This window comes from Astyanax mexicanus, chromosome 6 (assembly GCF_023375975.1).
Source record: "Astyanax mexicanus isolate ESR-SI-001 chromosome 6, AstMex3_surface, whole genome shotgun sequence".
NCBI classification, from domain to species: domain Eukaryota; kingdom Metazoa; phylum Chordata; class Actinopteri; order Characiformes; family Acestrorhamphidae; genus Astyanax; species Astyanax mexicanus.
In genome coordinates this window covers 23621477-23638745 of record NC_064413.1, presented here as the reverse complement: position 1 = coordinate 23638745, position 17269 = coordinate 23621477, and the positions used below count along the sequence as shown (strand labels likewise).

Below are 17269 nucleotides of genomic sequence, written 5' to 3'. Positions count from 1 at the left end.
GTGTTTGTTGCTTTCAGATGTCCCCATACGCTACAGAGCCGTGTTTGGAGTGTAACTGTGATATGAGAGGCTCAGTCAGCCATGTCTGTCTAAAAGACGACAAGCATGCTAACCCTGGCAAAGGTACAAACATGCACACATAAGGGCTGTAAATGTAAATGTAATATTTTTTAAAGCTATGGATTCCAAAATATTTGCTTATTTCCTGCACATATTAACATTACCATTTATATTTCTGCATCCCCATTGATGCCACTACTCTTCATAGCCAGGACTCATAGGGGGCATTATTGGCCTTGCTTTCTAAGAAGCGTCATTCCAAATATGTAATGAAAGAAAACAAATACGACTCTAAAACTCTAATGTGGTCATACCTGCCCAACAGGAGATACTCCTGAACATCTCCTGAAAAAAAGACATCACAGAAAGATGTAAAATGATGTAAAATTGATCAAAAAGCAAGTGTAATGGCCTAAACATACATAGCTTGAATAAAATTGTTTTTACAATAAAGTTCTTCTTTTGTTTTGCCCGTCCCCCTTAAAAACCCTGTCTGGCGAGTTTTCAATAGTTTGAAATCTTGATTTTGAAAGAATGGGAGGCCAAATTTTAAAAAAAGTTTCAGATACATGTGGATAGGCCCTTTCTGTCCTCCAAACACTAAGTGTGATGCTGACCAGTGTAAATATCTAATAATTGTAAGCAGGTTTTATTGTTCCTGGCTTTATGTGACACATGCTAACCTTCAATACTCCCTTGTGGAAAGTTCTAGTGGGTTGGAATTGGAAATGATAAATTGATCTACCCCCTTTTTCTAAGTGACATCTTCCAAAAATAAGTAATAATACCAAGCAGTAATTTTTTTAAGCTTATATTCTCTGTTGGCATGTTTAGTTCTGGATCAAACCGCTTCTCTTTATTTTCTTCTGCAGGTCTTCTTCCAGGTCAGTGTGTGTGTAAGGAGGGTTTTGCTGGAGAGAAGTGCGATCGCTGTGCGTTCGGCTACAGGGACTTCCCCCTGTGCACACGCTGTGAATGCAGTCTAGAAGGCAGCCATAACATCGACCCCTGCAGAGAGTGCATCTGCAAAGTAAGACCCCCTATAACTAATGGGAAATTTCATTTGGGCACAGAATGCTTTTTCAGACCTTTTCTGACCCTAAAGTCGTTCCTCCTGAAGCTGAGCAGCTGTGTTGTCTGTGTTTCTGCAGGTTAATGTGATGGGTGCCAACTGTGACCTGTGTAAGCAGGGCTTCTACAACCTGCAGGCCAGTAACCCTGAGGGCTGCACTGAGTGCTTCTGCTTTGGGGTCTCTGATGTGTGCGAAAGCTCCACCTGGAATACATCATTGGTATAAAAACACACATTTATATACGCACAGCAGTTAATAACAAAATGTTTAATATGCAAAAAGGCTGCTTTGCTGCAAAAGCCTTGTATCTCTATTATAGCTTTTTATATTTTGACATATTGTGAATCTGGCAGTAGTTAACATTGTATTACAATGTTATGGATAAATTGAAATGCTCCATAATTAAATTGGAATTTGTTTTATTGTTTTTTGATAACTTTGAAATGTCAAGTCAAGTCAAGTCAAGTAGTTTTATTGTCAATACTGCATATGTACAGGACATACAGAGAATTGAAATTACGTTACTCTCCTTCCCAATTTTACAGCAAGTACAGATAATAGATATAATAAAGGAGAATGGGAGACACTATGTGTACAATACAGCAGGGACACAAATAGACAAACATGAGACAAAAACAAGGTGCAGTGGTGTGGGGGAGGAATAGATATATAAATATAAGTAAATAAGTAAAAATATATATATAATTATAATATAAAAGAGTGGGAGACACTATATGTTCAATACAGCAAGACACAATAAACATACGAAAGACAATAGTGCAATATTGATGGTGATCGAGATGGAATGACAGTAAAAATAGTAAATAACAGTAGTGCAAATACGGTATATGGTATATAGCTTAAGGCTGGTAAAGTGAATGGGTGCGTAAGTCCTTGAAGTTCACAGTTTAATTAAGTGGAATTAAAGTGCGTATTGACAGTGCAAGTATATCAGTAGTGCAGGTGTTGTGTAGTGCAAGTCCGTTTGGAAGGGACCAGTACTTTGTGCATTGTAGTGCAGAGTTTCAGTACTTTATTAGTGGGGGGGTCAGGATGCTGAGTGAGTGTGTGCTGGGGGCAGGATTGGGATGGGGGGTAGAGCAGGAAGAGAGTTCAGCATCCTCACAGCCTGATGGATGGGGCTGTCTCGCAGTCTGCTGGTCCTCGCCCCGAGACTCCGCAGTCTCCTCCCTGAAGGCAGCAGGCTGAAGAAGCTGTGTAGTGGGTGAGAGGGATCTCACGCCAGACGGAGGGCTTTCCGTGTGAGGCGGGAGCTCTACAAGTCCTGAAGGGAGGGGAGAGAGGTGCCAACAATCTTCTCAGCTGCTCTCACGATGCGCTGGAGGGTCCTGCGGCAGGATGCTGTGCAGGCCCCGTACCACATGGTGAAACAGCTGGTCAGTATGCTCTCGATGGCCCCTCTGTAGAAGGTGGTCATGATGGGGGTGGGGGCTCCAGCTCTTCTCAGCTTGCGGAGAAAGTAGAGACGCTGATTTGCCTTCCTGGCCAGTGACGCTGAGTTGGTGCTCCAGGAGAGGTCCTCTGTGACGTGCACACCCAGGAACTTGGTGCTGCTCACCCTCTCCACAGCAGTTCCGTTGATGAACAGAGGGGTGTGCAGTGTGTGAGTTCTCCTGAAGTCCACAACAATCTCCTTGGTCTTCTCTGTGTTCAGAGAGAGATTGTTGTGTTTGCACCAGGAGGCCAGGCGGCTCACCTCGCTCCTGTAGTGTGACTCATCGTTGTTGCTGATGAGACCCACCACCGTCGTGTCATCCACAAACTTGACGAAGAGGTTGGAGGTGTGTGCTGGTGTGCAATCGTGGGTCAGCAGAGTGAACAGAAGGGGGCTCAGCACACATCCTTGGGGAGCCCCTGTGTTCAGTGTGGTGATGCTGGATGTGCTGCTGCCAACCCGCACTGCCTGTGGTCTTAATTTATTTTACTCCAGTTTTAGTTATACAGAGTGCATCTTTCTAGTGAAATCTAGTGAAACGTTTTGTATTTTTTATTTTTGCATATACAGCTCTGGAAAAAATAAGAGACCCCTTAAAAATGACCAAATTGGAAACCTCTGGAATATAATCAAGAGGAAGATGGATGATCTCAAGCCATCAAACCAAACTGAACTGCTTGAATTTTTGCACCAGGAGTGGCATAAAGTTATCCAAAAGCAGTGTGTAAGAATGGAGGAGGAGAACATACCAAGATGCATGAAAACTGTGATTAAAAATCAGGGTTATTCCACCAAATATTGATTTCTGAACTCTTAAAGCTTTATAAATAAAAACTTGGTTTTTTTTTGGCATTATTTGAGGTCTGAAAGCTCTGCATATTTTTTGATATTTCAGCCATTTCTATGCTCTAAAATACACTACTTTTATTTGGAATTTGGGAGAAATGTTGTCTGTAGTTTATAGAATAAAAGAACTGTCCATTTTACTCAAACATATACCTATAAATAGCAAAATCAGAGAAACTGATTCAGAAACTGAAGTGGTCTCTTAATTTATTCCAGAGCTATATATTAAAAAAAAACACATTTTGTGGACTCTTAGTCATCAGAGCTTTTAATCACTTGTTCTGTCATTCTACAGATCATACACAGAGATGGCTGGCTCCGACCCTCCATCCACAACACCCCAGTTTTCACTGCACCGATCACTGAGGACAATTTCATCATCGCTAACAATAATGCTACAGCCACCACAAGCTACCTCCATCAGTCCTCCTGGTCTGCTCCAGAGTCCTTCCTAGGCAATAAGGTTTGTCTCTCTCTCTCTTTTTCTCTCTCTCTCTTACACTTCACCTCCCTGCCATCTCATCCTCACGTTCACATTAATAGCTGCTGCCCTCTAATTACACCTGATCGGGGACGGACTCGTTATTACATTATTACATTTAGAAATAATTAGCTTACACATGACCAGGGCGACTCTTACTATTTGTCGCCATTGATCCCCAGGGTGATTAATGAAATTGAAATAAGTAATTATCCCTCTAACACTAACACCAGCTCTAAGTGAAGGAGAAGGCAATTATCATTAGAAATGACTCTCATTTAGGGGTCCTGCTCTCATGTTCATACTGAAATTAAATGTCCAACAGGTGTCCAGCTGTTGCCTGCGGCTGCAAATTTGTGTTTCTCAGATCATTACTGCAAGAGGCTTATAAAAAAACATTCTCATAACAAGCAGCTTTCAGCACGCGCTGAGCTGCGTGATTTACTCACACACTTTTAATGATGATAAACCTCCATCCATATTCATTTATATTTTAAATGTAATACATTTGGTTCCACTTTAAATAGTTTATAATGACTGTTTAATTCTTTATTAACAGTCGATGAAATAACAGTTTAAGTACTTTTGATGTAGTAACTGTTATAGTGTTACAGTTGTGACTGTTATTACACAGGTGTACCTCAATAGCTGTAACAACATATTCTCTATTTTATTTATGATTATGCACTTGTCATGAGATGATTATTATTGAAGTTATGAAGTTAAATATGAGCTGCTGATTTTACAACTTCCAGCACTACAAATTAATCCACACCAGCTGTTCTGCTGTGATCCATCTGTAGCAGGAAAATCTGTGAAGACAGTAGCTAAAATTTTATTATGTGATTATTCATGTGTTCTTACACAGTTATTAGCTTTTATTATAAAGAATAACCCAAATATGTGCACAAGAAAGCTGTGTTACAAATGACTGATGGCCCTATCATGCAAAACCTCATATTTGCAATCTCATTAATGTGATTTACAGAAAAAAGCTAAATTAAATGTAAGAATAGCTTATTTCAATGAGTTTTTAAAAAACATGTTTATTGGTCCTGTTGATGTATAATGTTGACAATATAAAAACAGCTGTTAAATTATGTAAAAAAATCGAAAAATAGGAATAGAATGAAAGTTCTTGTGCAACTGACTATGTAAAGAATTAAAAATGAATGATTTTCTCCGTAGCTGACCGCATATGGAAGTTTTCTGAACTACAGTGTGGCGTATGATGCGTCTGTCGACAACAACGTGGACAAAACACTCCCATCACATTTTGATGTGGTCATTCAGGTAATTTACGTCTCCATGCACTGCAATTCTGAAACACAATAAAATGTTTGAATCCATTTATTTATTATTTTTTTTAAACTCTCACTTCCCCTCTTTTTTCTCTCTTCCTGTGCCCTTTGACTCTGTGTGTCCGCAGGGGAACGGGAGGAGCCTGAGGCAGCTGCAGTCCCGGCGTGTGTTCCTGAACCCTCACATGGAGCAGCATGTGGTGCTGGAGTTCCTGCCGCACTTCTTCGTGGATATGCACACGGAGAGAAGAGTGCAGAGAGACGAGCTGATGAGCGTACTGGCGGATGTAGCCAGTCTGAGGATCAGAGCTCACCTCAACACCAGCGTGGACGGAGTGCTCCGGTGAGATGGGGTTTTAGTGGTATCAGGTGGCGGTTCTTCTGGACTGGTGGTCCAATAGAAAATGAGCTGTGCAAAATCACAATACTACACTTAATTTAAGCTCAGCAACAGAAATCAACCCAGATTCTTAAATAAAAAAAAATGTATAGAAAAAAAGCGTTTTGACATAAAATGTTTGATTTGTATTTAAGAAAATATTTATTTTAAAATTAAATTTTGTATTTTACTAGATTTTCTATTACAATTACAATTAGAATTTTAAGTAACATTTCTCATCAAACTTGAAATATTTTTATGCAATGCTTGAATAGAAATCCATAAGATATAGTCATGTAATATCAGGCAGAAAATTAACAATATAATGCTTGTCTGTTAAGGAATTTGCAAATGATGTACCAATGAAACTGTATCATCTATAGCAAATGATTGTCTGCCACAAGTTACATTGGGGTGGGCCTTCGTTAATCTTGTTTATTGTTGAATGATATAATAAAAATCTATTTTTTTTTATGTACAGGTTAAGCTCTGTGTCTCTGGCTGTCGCTGACCCCATATCCAGAAGTGCTGCTCCAGCTCCAGATGTTGAGCAGTGCGAGTGCCCGTGGGGCTACTCAGGGACTTCCTGTGAGGTAAGAGTGGAGCAGGTCCTCAGTATCCATGTTGTTAATTGAATATTTAAGGCAGACTGTTTCTTACAGACGTTCTGTTTCTTCCTCTGCAGTACTGTATTTCTGGATTTTATCGAGTGGGAGGAATCCTGTTTGGAGGAAACTGTCTGCAGTGCGAGTGTAATGATCACGCCACTGAGTGTGACATTAACGGAGTCTGTCTGGTAAGTGTTCTTTTGTATTGTTTACATACTTGACTTATTTAAGAGCTTGATTAATTCCAGCATCATAATAATTGCATTGTGCAAGACTTGCAGTGTCATATAAGGCAAATTAAACCAAACACAAAAACACATTAATACTGTTTAATTTTTCCATGACTAACCATAAAAACAAAAAAAAAGAAAAAAAATTACTCTTATCTTTAATTCACACAAGCGGTTCTAAGTATCACAATATGGCGATAATTTTATATAATATAATATCATATGCGCTTATATTTGTGAATAATGTGATCAATATTATACCCTGAAATATCATGTCATATCACCCACCCCTAATAATCACATCAGGGTACTACTTTTTTGCTGTTTTTAGTCAAAGAAATTCAAACAGTTCATATTTTCCATTATATATTTACTAGAGACTGATAATATCTGTCCAGAATCAATTGTTTTACTTTAATCCTGCATATATGAATATATTTGGAGTGCATTATTAGTATCATGACATTCTGGATCATTGATTTCTTTTACAAATCTGACAAAAAATAGTTATTAATATCTGAGTTAGGGGTGTGTCATATAGGGCTGTGACGATAATTTTATTACCGCAATACCGCGGTTATGGGACGTCACCGCGGTGATGAGCTCATTACCGTCATTACCGCATTTTTTTATGGCTGTCAAATCTGATTGACTGCGTTTTGAGCGGTAGTAAAATGCTCCATATAAGCACAACTGTGGTGAATTCAGTATTAATATGTCAAGTGTAAGTCCTACACTATAGGGCTGTGCAATATATCAAATATATTTTGATCGCGATAGATATTGGTGTCAAACGATCTCAAAATTCATAATATCGAATATAATTTTTTTGTCATTTATCTGTGCTGCCGCTGCACTGGCGCGGCGGCGAATGGGTTAAGCAAAACGCGGTGCGTGGTACTCATTGAGGCCAGAACAGCTCTGGAGTCTCCTGCTCACTTCGTCTCCATTGAGGCTGCTGAAGAGAGTGAAGATTAGCAGCACTAATATTGGCTCGGAAATGGAAGCTAGGGCAGGCTCAGTAAGTTGAGAAAAAAGGAAGAAAAAGACTCAGAACAGAAGAGAATCATCTGCAAGTTTTGCCGGAAAGTGGTGTCTGCACCTCTCGCCAACACATCAATCTAATTCACCCACCATAAGGTAAACCATAGAGCCATGTAAGGTGTTCCGTGGTCACATTTTGAGAAAGTAAAATATATTAATTCATTGTCTGGCTGTTGGCTGTTCTGCGTGAGCACCGCGGAGAACGCGCAGCATTGCGCCTCAGTCTTGGGAAAAATAGTAAGGTTGGTTGAAGTGTAGTTCAAACAGCAAAGCAATGATATAAAACTATAACCACCATCTTTACTGAAATGTTGTTATCTGACCAAGTCTGAGGTAAAATGCGCTGCGCCTTGTCTCTTTCACAGCACGCGGAACTGAGTTCAGAACCGCTACAAATATAACCATATAAAACTCAGTTCAGATAAATAAACTTCAGATGAGTAAGGACACGTAAAGTGAAACAAAAATTGTCAAACATAAAGGACAGGTTTCTATTATTTTAAAATGGAACTAATGTCTTTTTTTTGGTCGGTTGTCTCTTGCGAGCCGATTTCTTAACGTCACGACATTTTAATCAACATATTATATGACGCGGGTCCCGTCAGGATATCTTGCGGCACAGACAGAACTGAATTGTTATTGGCGGGAACAGGAGTTTAATCAATCCAGAGGATGTGGGAGCACATTAATAAATAGTTAAGAAAATTGTAATAATCACGCAGTGATTCTCATGCACGCAACAAAAAAACCCTAAGCACGAAAAAGGAGCGGAGAATGGACCGACACGCGCACACACACACCGATTTTTTGTTTTGTAATGTGGTAAGAAACGTGACCGCACTATTCAGCGCGGTTTTAATAAATATTTTTTTTAATTTTAAGCACTAAATGTAATTTATTAAATTTATTTAGGACCGCGGGGCAGGTGCGGCAAAACTGTGTATGTGGCGGGCTGATGCGGGATTAAAAGAAGGATTTTTTTTGCGGAATGGTAACGGGACAAAAAAGAAATGATGTCTGAATTAATTTCCTCCAATCGAATATAATTTAACATGGTTTAAGAATATAAAATAATTTATAAACAAACGAAATATTTAATATTGAGCTAATAGCCCAAGTGCAAAAATACAAAATCTGTAATACTCTGCACTGCACAATTCAAACGAAATAGCCGTAACGCAGCTGCGCTCCTGCCCTGATGCAGCCGAAGCCTGGTGTGAGGCAGCAGAAATTCTTGGGGTGAAAACTACATAACTACACAACATAAGGAGACATAATGCACTCCAAATATTCAGGAGGGAAGTGAAATAAATGATACTGTACAGATATAATCTGTATCTAGTAGATATTTAATGAGAAATAAGAAGAGTGTGAATAAAAAAAAAAACAGACGCCTATCACAGACTTCTTGAGCCTTGAGCCCGAACGGCCCGAGGAAAGGGGTGAGAAATATATTTTTTTCGGGGCCGGGGGTCAGTGGAAAATTTTGCTGTGGATTAATTCGTCTTTTTTTTTTAAACGAATATTAGAATATTCGCTACCAATTACTGCCGAATATCCTGAGCTCAAAACCGCTATTCGGGCCAGCCCTAAAATAGATCTATGGATGGAGAAGGGGGAGGCGGACAAGCTCCTCCTTCAAAAAGTCTGCTCGGAAAAAGACAGGTTAGCTGTACAATGACGAATTATACAGGCAGCATATGTTCACTTGTTATGCTGTATTTATGGTTTATGTAGAGGTTGTGTGTAGGCTGTATGGTTTGAAGAATAAAGATTTGTTACCAATAAATTTGTGGTGATTTTTTTTTTTTTTGGGGGGGGGGGGGGTGTTTTGGGGTCTCGCGGTTAACCGCAATATCGCGGTGATGCGTCAGTTTTTTACCGCGGTTATAAAAAATCAATACCGCCCCAGCCCTAGTGTCATATCAAATTCAATAATAAAACTTAATTTTTGACATTTGACAATTTTTTAACATTTTGTTGCAGTAGTGTATTCTTGAAATATTTTTTTAACTTAAGTGTTTTGTCATATCGTGAAAAGTATCGTTATTGCGAAAATACAGTGAAATATAGTGATACTATTTTAGAGCCATATCGCCCACCCCTAGCCCTAATACATTTGGTGTTTATTTGTATTAGGGTAAAACCTTTTTTTTAATTTCATGAGTATTTCTTAATTAAATGTCTTTCAAAGCTTAAGTTAAAGTGATAAACATTTGCATCTATTAATTTATAATGCCTAAATAGTCCATTTGAAATAGTGTGCAGACTAGCCCTGTGATGTGATTGTGTGCCTGTATGAGATTGAGTATGTGTGTCTGTGGTTTGCAAAATACTGAAAGTGTGTTTCTCCCCCAAGGGTTGCTCTCACAACACTACAGGACCCCACTGTGACCAGTGCCTGCCAGGTTACTATGGTGACCCCACAGAGGGCACCGCAGAAGACTGCCAGCGATGCGCCTGCCCGCTGACACTGGCGTCTAACAAGTGAGTTAGTGTGTGTGTTTGTGTGTGTTTGTGTGTGTGTGTTTGTGTGTGTGTGTGTGAGTGCTATTATGCAGTCAGCTCTCAGCTTTGTGGAATTTGTGGGCTTGGATTCAACCCGGAAGTGAGTGAGCTGAGAATGTTAAGACTGCAGGACTGCAGGCCAGGGCTGGACGATAGGACACAAATGCATTACAATAATATTTAGAATAAATAGAATTGGCAATTTTTTTTTTTAAATAATAATAAAACAATTAAAATGAGTGCATAAATAAATAAGATTATTAGTACTCTAAAAAAAATACATGTATAAAAACTTTAAAGTATTTATCATGTTAAACAGTATTCTCACAAAATTCATTTTATTACAGTGAAACTTGATTTATCCATATTTTATTATAGCGTTTAAAGTAATTAAACATACAGCCACTGAAAATAATATTTTTATTAAAGACTTTATCTTAATGTATCATGTCATACTATCCACCATAGTGCCTACTGTCTATGTGCAAAATGCTGAAAAATATTTATATACTGGACTGTTTTTTTTCCTGTTTGGGTTTGCAGCTTCAGCCCTACCTGTTCTCTACAAGGTCCTGGAGAAATCATGTGTGACCAGTGTGAGCAAGGATACACAGGGACAAAGTGTGAGAGGTATAGTGTGTTCATGTCTGACAGATCATAAATAAATAGACTGAAATGACTTAAATCATCCCCAATATATTATAAAACAAAATCATAATAAAATCACACTCCTGCGGCTCCAAGTGGTCCAGCGGGCTAAGTGCTGCCACTATGATCAGAAGATCACTGATTCGAATCCTGTTTATGTAGCTTCCCATCGACTATCGGAGCCCAGAGAGCGCACAATTGGCTTGCTCTCTCTGGGTTTGTTGACGGCTCTCTCTCCTCAAATCACTCCAAAGGGTGATGTTGATCAGTACAAGGCATCTGTGAGCTGATGTATCGGAGCCGAGTCGCTGCACTTTCCTCCGAGGGTGCTGTGATGCTATTCAGTAATGCTACATCATGTGCTAGTCTTCACCCACCTAGTGATAGGGGGAGTCCTAATGATTGGGTTGGGTAATTGGCCATGTATATTGGGGAGAAAATGGGAAGAAAAGAATAAATAATTCACACTCCTCTCACAAATCTTCACTTTGTACTTTTTTCATTCAGCAAGGCTCTTGGTTTTCTTCTGAAAGCTTGTTATTTTGTTAATGGGTGTTCTCTCTCCTTCATGTCTGCTGCAGGTGTGCTAATGGATATTACGGGAACCCCACTGTCGCGGGACAGAAGTGTTCTGTGTGCGAGTGTAACGGTAACGTGGACCCGTCAGAGCCGGGCCACTGTGATGCTGTAACTGGCGAGTGTCTGAAGTGTGTGGGACACACCTCGGGCCGACACTGTGAACGCTGCGAGGACGGATACTTTGGAGATGCTGTGACAGCTAAGGACTGCCAGGGTATGAGTATAAAAGAGCTTGACTTTTTATGATCAATGGATCTGATTTTTTTTGTTTTTGACAGTGTAAACATCACATGGTTTATCAATCACAGAACATTTGTAGATTTTATTTACGAAATATCGTCACTCTCTGATGTGGAAAAAGAAGTAACTGCATTTTTGACCATTTTACTACATAATTACATACATAATTTAAACCAACTGTGCCTTACGCTGGGTCAAAATTTCTTGAATAAATGGACCTGAAATAAACTATTTTTTAATTGATAAGTAAGTTTTATCTCTCCCCTGTAAAGTAGCTGTTTAGAAGATGATTTTCATTAGACAGCAACGATATATTAATATATATTAATGTATAATCCTCTGCTGAAACACAGCAACGACAGTGAATAAATACTATAAAAATATGTGAATAGGGACATCTAGTGGAACATGCTGGTATTACATGTCTTTGCCTCCATTTTCTCATGCAGATGTGTTGTAATTTGATGTTTTTTCATATTTTTATTGTCTTTAGCTTGCGGCTGCCATGCAAACGGATCAGTCTCCAGTGTTTGTAACATTATAACTGGACAGTGCGACTGTAGGGCCAATGTGGTGGGAGACAAGTGTGACCGCTGTCAGGTAATAACAGAACTCTTATTATTACTCTAAAGCCCTATTTGTACGGGATTAGTTTCTCAGGGGGTCCTGGGGTAATTTTTTCTTCTTTTTTTTTGAGGGGTCCTATGTGATTTTATTCCCGTCTGGAACGACCATTTATGTGTTTTTCTCAGACATTCTCTGAGAAAATTACAGACTGAATTATCTACTGTTTTTCGCTGAACTCTGTGGTTCCAAGATAATTTTGGTCCGGACTCTGAGTTTCTTCACCTTGTGTTTAATAAAATAGCTAATTGTCCGCTGCTACGCACTGTAATTACACTTTGGGCGCACATTTCCATGAAGATCCATGTAAACACAACAGCAAGTGGAAATGGAGGAGCTACTGAACGCCAAAATCTCACTAGTTCTCCTGTTTTTCCAATAGCAGTCCTGATGCAAGATTTTAATCACTCAGTAGAAGTGTGGAATATTTTTTCACAGACGTCCCCCTGAAAAATTAATCCCCTCCAGATAGGGTTAAAAAAAAAAAATCAAGATCTATATTTAACTGATATCATACTAATACTTGCTATTGAAGCAGTGTCATCTCTATCATCTTAATAACAGAACCAAGATAATACATGTTGAGGATGTGTAGCTAATGAGTTGTTTTTGTGTTGACCAGGTTGGGTTCCATGGCATTAACAGTGGTGATGGGTGCAGACCATGTGAATGCAGTCAGTCTGGGTCAGTCTCAGAAGCGTGTGAGGAAGACGGACAGTGTCAGTGTATTGCCGGTGTATCAGGTGCTAAATGTGATCGCTGCCAGCACGGCTTTTACAACTTCACAGATGGCGGCTGCACACGTAAGTGTTCACGTTCTGTAGTTCTATCTGTTGTCTTTGCTTACTGAGTATACATAGTCCAATGCAGAATAACTGTAAGTTGTGCTCACCCAACTAATGTAAACTTTCAATGTGCAGCTTGTGACTGCGCTCACACACACGGAAACTGTAACGCTGAGACTGGAGAGTGTATCTGTCCACCACATACCAGAGGAGAGAAATGTGAAGTGTGTGAGGAAGATCACTGGGGTCACGATGCAGTAACCGGATGCAAGGTAACATAGATCAAAACTACACACACATTCACTTTCACCCACACACATACAGCAAAAATAAGAGACTACTTAAAAATGATGAGTTTGTTTGATTTTACCAAATTGAAAACCTCTGAAATATAATCAAGAGGAAGATGGATGATCACAAACCATCAAACCAAGCTGAACTGCTTGAATTATTGCACCAGGAGTGGCATTAAGTTATCCAAAAGCAGTGTGTAAGACTGGTGGAGGAGAACATGCCAAGGTGCATTAACAATTTGATTAAAATCCAAGGTTATTCCACCAAATTTTGATTTCTGATCTCCTAAAACTTTAATGCTGTCCGTAGTTTATAGAATAATAATCATTTTACTCAAACATATACCTATAAATAGCAAAATCAGACAAACTGACAACAATTCACGATGCATCTGCCTGTGTGTTTGTCTCTGCAGCCATGTGAGTGCAGTGTGGATGGCTCTAACTCGTCTCAGTGTGATCTGCTAAATGGTCAGTGTGCGTGCAGACCACACTTTGCGTCCCAGAAATGCGACCGCTGCGCTTTAGGCTACAGGAAGTTCCCAGAGTGCACTGCATGCAACTGCAACACTAACGGCACCCGTGAAGACTTCTGTGATGATGAGCTGGAAGTGTGTGGATGTGAGGACCATGGACAGTGTGTGTGCAAGGTACTGTGAGCAAGTGATCAGTTCTAGATAATCATTATACTGTATAATGATGATTTCCTGCCACCTGTGAAACACTGATAGAATAGATTCATTGGGTTACAATGCAATAAATATTTCTTAACATAACAACAATATTTAAAAATCAATATAAATGTATATTATTTTTAAATATTATTTAAAACAATATTGTTAGCTTAGCTTAGCTTAGCTATTTTAATTTTCTTAGCTTAGCGTAGCTATTTTTTTCCAGATGGAATGCTCATTATGGGTTTAAAACAGGGTCTCTGTTGTTTTTTCAAAAAATTGAGATATTTTTACTGGTAGAGTAATGGTACCACATTACGGAATGAGGACAGTTTGTGTAGTTTGTGTGTTAATCTTTTGTAAAATATTATTAAATGTAATATTATTGATGATTTATTTATGTATTTACATACTGGTACTTATTTTCTCACATGTAAAATTGTCTGTGGTTATGTGTATTATTGTATATGCATTATATATATTTATATGTTTTTAATGTCTATCTGACTCTCTCAGGATAATGTTGGTGGAGGCGGTTGTGATGAGTGTAAGACCGGTACTTTTGGTCTCTGGGGCCAAAATCCATCCGGCTGCAGCCCCTGTTTCTGTTTTGGGGTCTCGACTGTGTGTGAGGAGCTTGGCGGACTGGTCAGAGTGCCTGTGAGTGCACATCTTTTTTTAGTTTCCAGCATTACATCATTATTATATTATATTTACATCATATCATATTTTACACATTGTATTATTTTGTAAATGTCATTTTGGCTCATTTCTATTGGTTAATTTCTGCCTGATTTAAAAAGCAGCAAAAAATAATTTTTGTATGACGGCAATATATTATTATATTATTATTCCAATGTAAATAAATTGTGCATACCTGTTTAAATGAGCTACTTGCACATAAGTGGAATTCAGACTTACATACATAAATAAATAAATAAATAAATAAAATATTCAGGGTTTGTCTAAGGGTTTGCAGTTTCCCATACATGGACTAAACCTAGTGTAGGATTTCATCGTATTTTAAATGGAACTATGACAGGCCTAATCCCTGTCTGGAAAACTATATTTAAGCAATGACATGAGAAGATACGATCATAGATACATTGCTGCATTGTTGTAGCTGTGCTGTTTGGCTTGTAAGCGCTGAATCTTTGCTAGGATACCTGTATGTGGTGGAGTAATACATGGAGAAATTCGGTTACAGTGCATTACTGGCTGATAACGTCACTCATCGCCTCTCAGCCAATCACACTGCAGGGTCGGGACTAACTGTGGTATATTTATTTCTTAACAATTCAAAATTGAGACTTTAATTGACACCTTCAGATTTAAACAAACTTTATTAATGATTAATAAATCAGAGCAATGAAACACTTCCTGCTAGAATTGGAAAAAAGAGCCAAACACTGACTGAGTGTAACTGTGAGGGCCATTGTTTATGGATTTAGGGGTGAAGCCTCAAGTAGAGACTGTGTGAAGCACCTGCAGACTTCCAGTTTGGCTGGAGTACAGTCACAGCCCATCTGTACTTCAAACACTGAAACGAGTGTAATGAGGGAAGACTGTGGGGAACAGCAGTAATGTAGTATTAATTAGTGGAAAGTGGGTACAGTATGGAGAGAAGCAGAATGGCAGCCCCATCTGCAGTGGCCCTGAAGATAAGCACTGTTCCATTTGTGCCTGTCTGAAGGATATGACCTTGTTTTTTTATTATTATTTGTCTGTGCCTATAAGTCATGTAGCCAAAACAAAAAGAACGCCTTGCTAGGAAGATATTTTTTATATATTTTTAAATTGATAAGAACGAACGTGCCAGGTGGCCTGAAGTCCGCCATGATAAGATTCAGTGGCAGGTTGTAGCTCTGAGTTGTAACGTAGTAGGTAGTGTGGGTCTGAAGACTTCTAGGCTTTTAAAGAATGCGTGTAAGGTGTGTATTTTGATGCTTGCTGCAGGAGGAAGCCAGTGGAAGGATCTTAGTGAGTCATATGAGAGAACTTTGAGTAGCTTTAGATACAGTGAACAGGCTTAGCGCTGAGGATGCTTTGTAGAGGAGGAATAGAATATAAAGTAGATACAGTTACATACTTCAGGAAGGCTGCATTCGTTTCGATGCAGTCGATGCAGTTAATAAATCGATGCAGTTAATAAATGACATTTATAAATTTATATAGTTGTAAAAGCCAAATTTCTATGTAGATTTTCGCAATGGGGGCTAATTTTTTTAATGCTTGATACTGCTTCAAAAAGGAAAAATCACACTAATTTGTCCCATTTTCCCTGACATTTCAATAAGAAATAGATTATATCTGCCCATTAATTTATTTTATTTACATTTTGGCTACATAACGTGCATTATTCATATCTTGAAAATTTTGCATTACTGACCTCTAGTGAAGTTTGGTAAAAAGAAATCCTGTATTTTGTAAATATTGTAATACAGAAAACAATACATTTCTTAGTAGCCCTAATTAGGAGTGATTGGGTCCTAAAATAATTTCATGATACTTCAGGGTATTTTTTCCAATAATAATATTTTTGGTAAAAAGACAAAATGCTAAAAATATTTGTTCAAGAATATACTACTGATATACTAAAACAAATAAAATAAATGTTAAAGTTTTATATATATAGTATATAGTATATAGTATAACAGCTTCAAACCTTCAGTAGAAACAATACATTTTTATAAAATAAAAATATTTTATAAACAACATAACACAATACTAATGCTATTATCAAGATTTGTATTTTTTCTATCTTTTCAAATATGATTGTGCTATTGTTGTGAATGAGACGATATTGCACACCCCCTGCACTTTAATTAATTTAGTTCATTTTAATTATATTTGAATCATGTTTTATTCATGCTTTATTCTTATTTTTATTTCCATTTTTATGCATCTCTTTGTATTTTCTAATTTGTAAAGTGCTTTGAATGACTATTGTGTATGAAAGGTTCTATATAAACAAATTTGCCTTGCCTAATTGCTATGTAGATGACAGAAACAGATATCAATATTGCAATGTCATTTTTTTTCCAAAATCATATACCATAGTCCACACTGATATACACATGCTGAAGGGTGATTTAAATCTGACAGCCATGGAAACAAAAACTGCAGTATTATTGGATTTTTTTTGGAAAATAAACTATATGTTATTACAACAGTTAAAATAAACAGCTCAGCTCAGCTTAGAATGCACATCTAAAATCATGAAATCTATTTTTCCTGTTAGATCACTGTGGGTCCTGAGGCTGAGCGTCTGCATGTAGTGAGTCAGAGTGACCTGAAGGGGACGCTGGAGGGTGTGTATCACACAGAGGGAGAAATGCTGCTGGATGTGACTCAGCTCCAAAGTGCCTCCTCACTCACTGGGCCTTATTACTGGAGACTGCCTCAGCGTTTCCAGGGCAGCAAGGTAATACCATGCACTG

The 17269-nt window shown here is 38.4% G+C and overlaps 1 protein-coding gene across 1 annotated transcript in view; it reads left to right on the top strand.

The window, feature by feature from the left end:
• lama1 (laminin, alpha 1) overlaps positions 1–17269 on the top strand; it is a 74599-nt gene that overhangs the window by 24380 nt on the left and 32950 nt on the right. The window contains exons 9-25 of the mRNA XM_007232015.4: positions 18–123; positions 933–1090; positions 1212–1352; positions 3731–3898; positions 5105–5209; positions 5346–5560; positions 6078–6189; positions 6282–6392; positions 9838–9965; positions 10530–10616; positions 11216–11427; positions 11947–12053; positions 12700–12880; positions 12998–13134; positions 13572–13805; positions 14346–14489; positions 17071–17253. Of these exons, the coding sequence (XP_007232077.3) occupies positions 18–123; positions 933–1090; positions 1212–1352; positions 3731–3898; positions 5105–5209; positions 5346–5560; positions 6078–6189; positions 6282–6392; positions 9838–9965; positions 10530–10616; positions 11216–11427; positions 11947–12053; positions 12700–12880; positions 12998–13134; positions 13572–13805; positions 14346–14489; positions 17071–17253 (2529 nt within the window). The remainder of the gene's footprint in view (positions 1–17; positions 124–932; positions 1091–1211; positions 1353–3730; positions 3899–5104; positions 5210–5345; positions 5561–6077; positions 6190–6281; positions 6393–9837; positions 9966–10529; positions 10617–11215; positions 11428–11946; positions 12054–12699; positions 12881–12997; positions 13135–13571; positions 13806–14345; positions 14490–17070; positions 17254–17269) is intronic.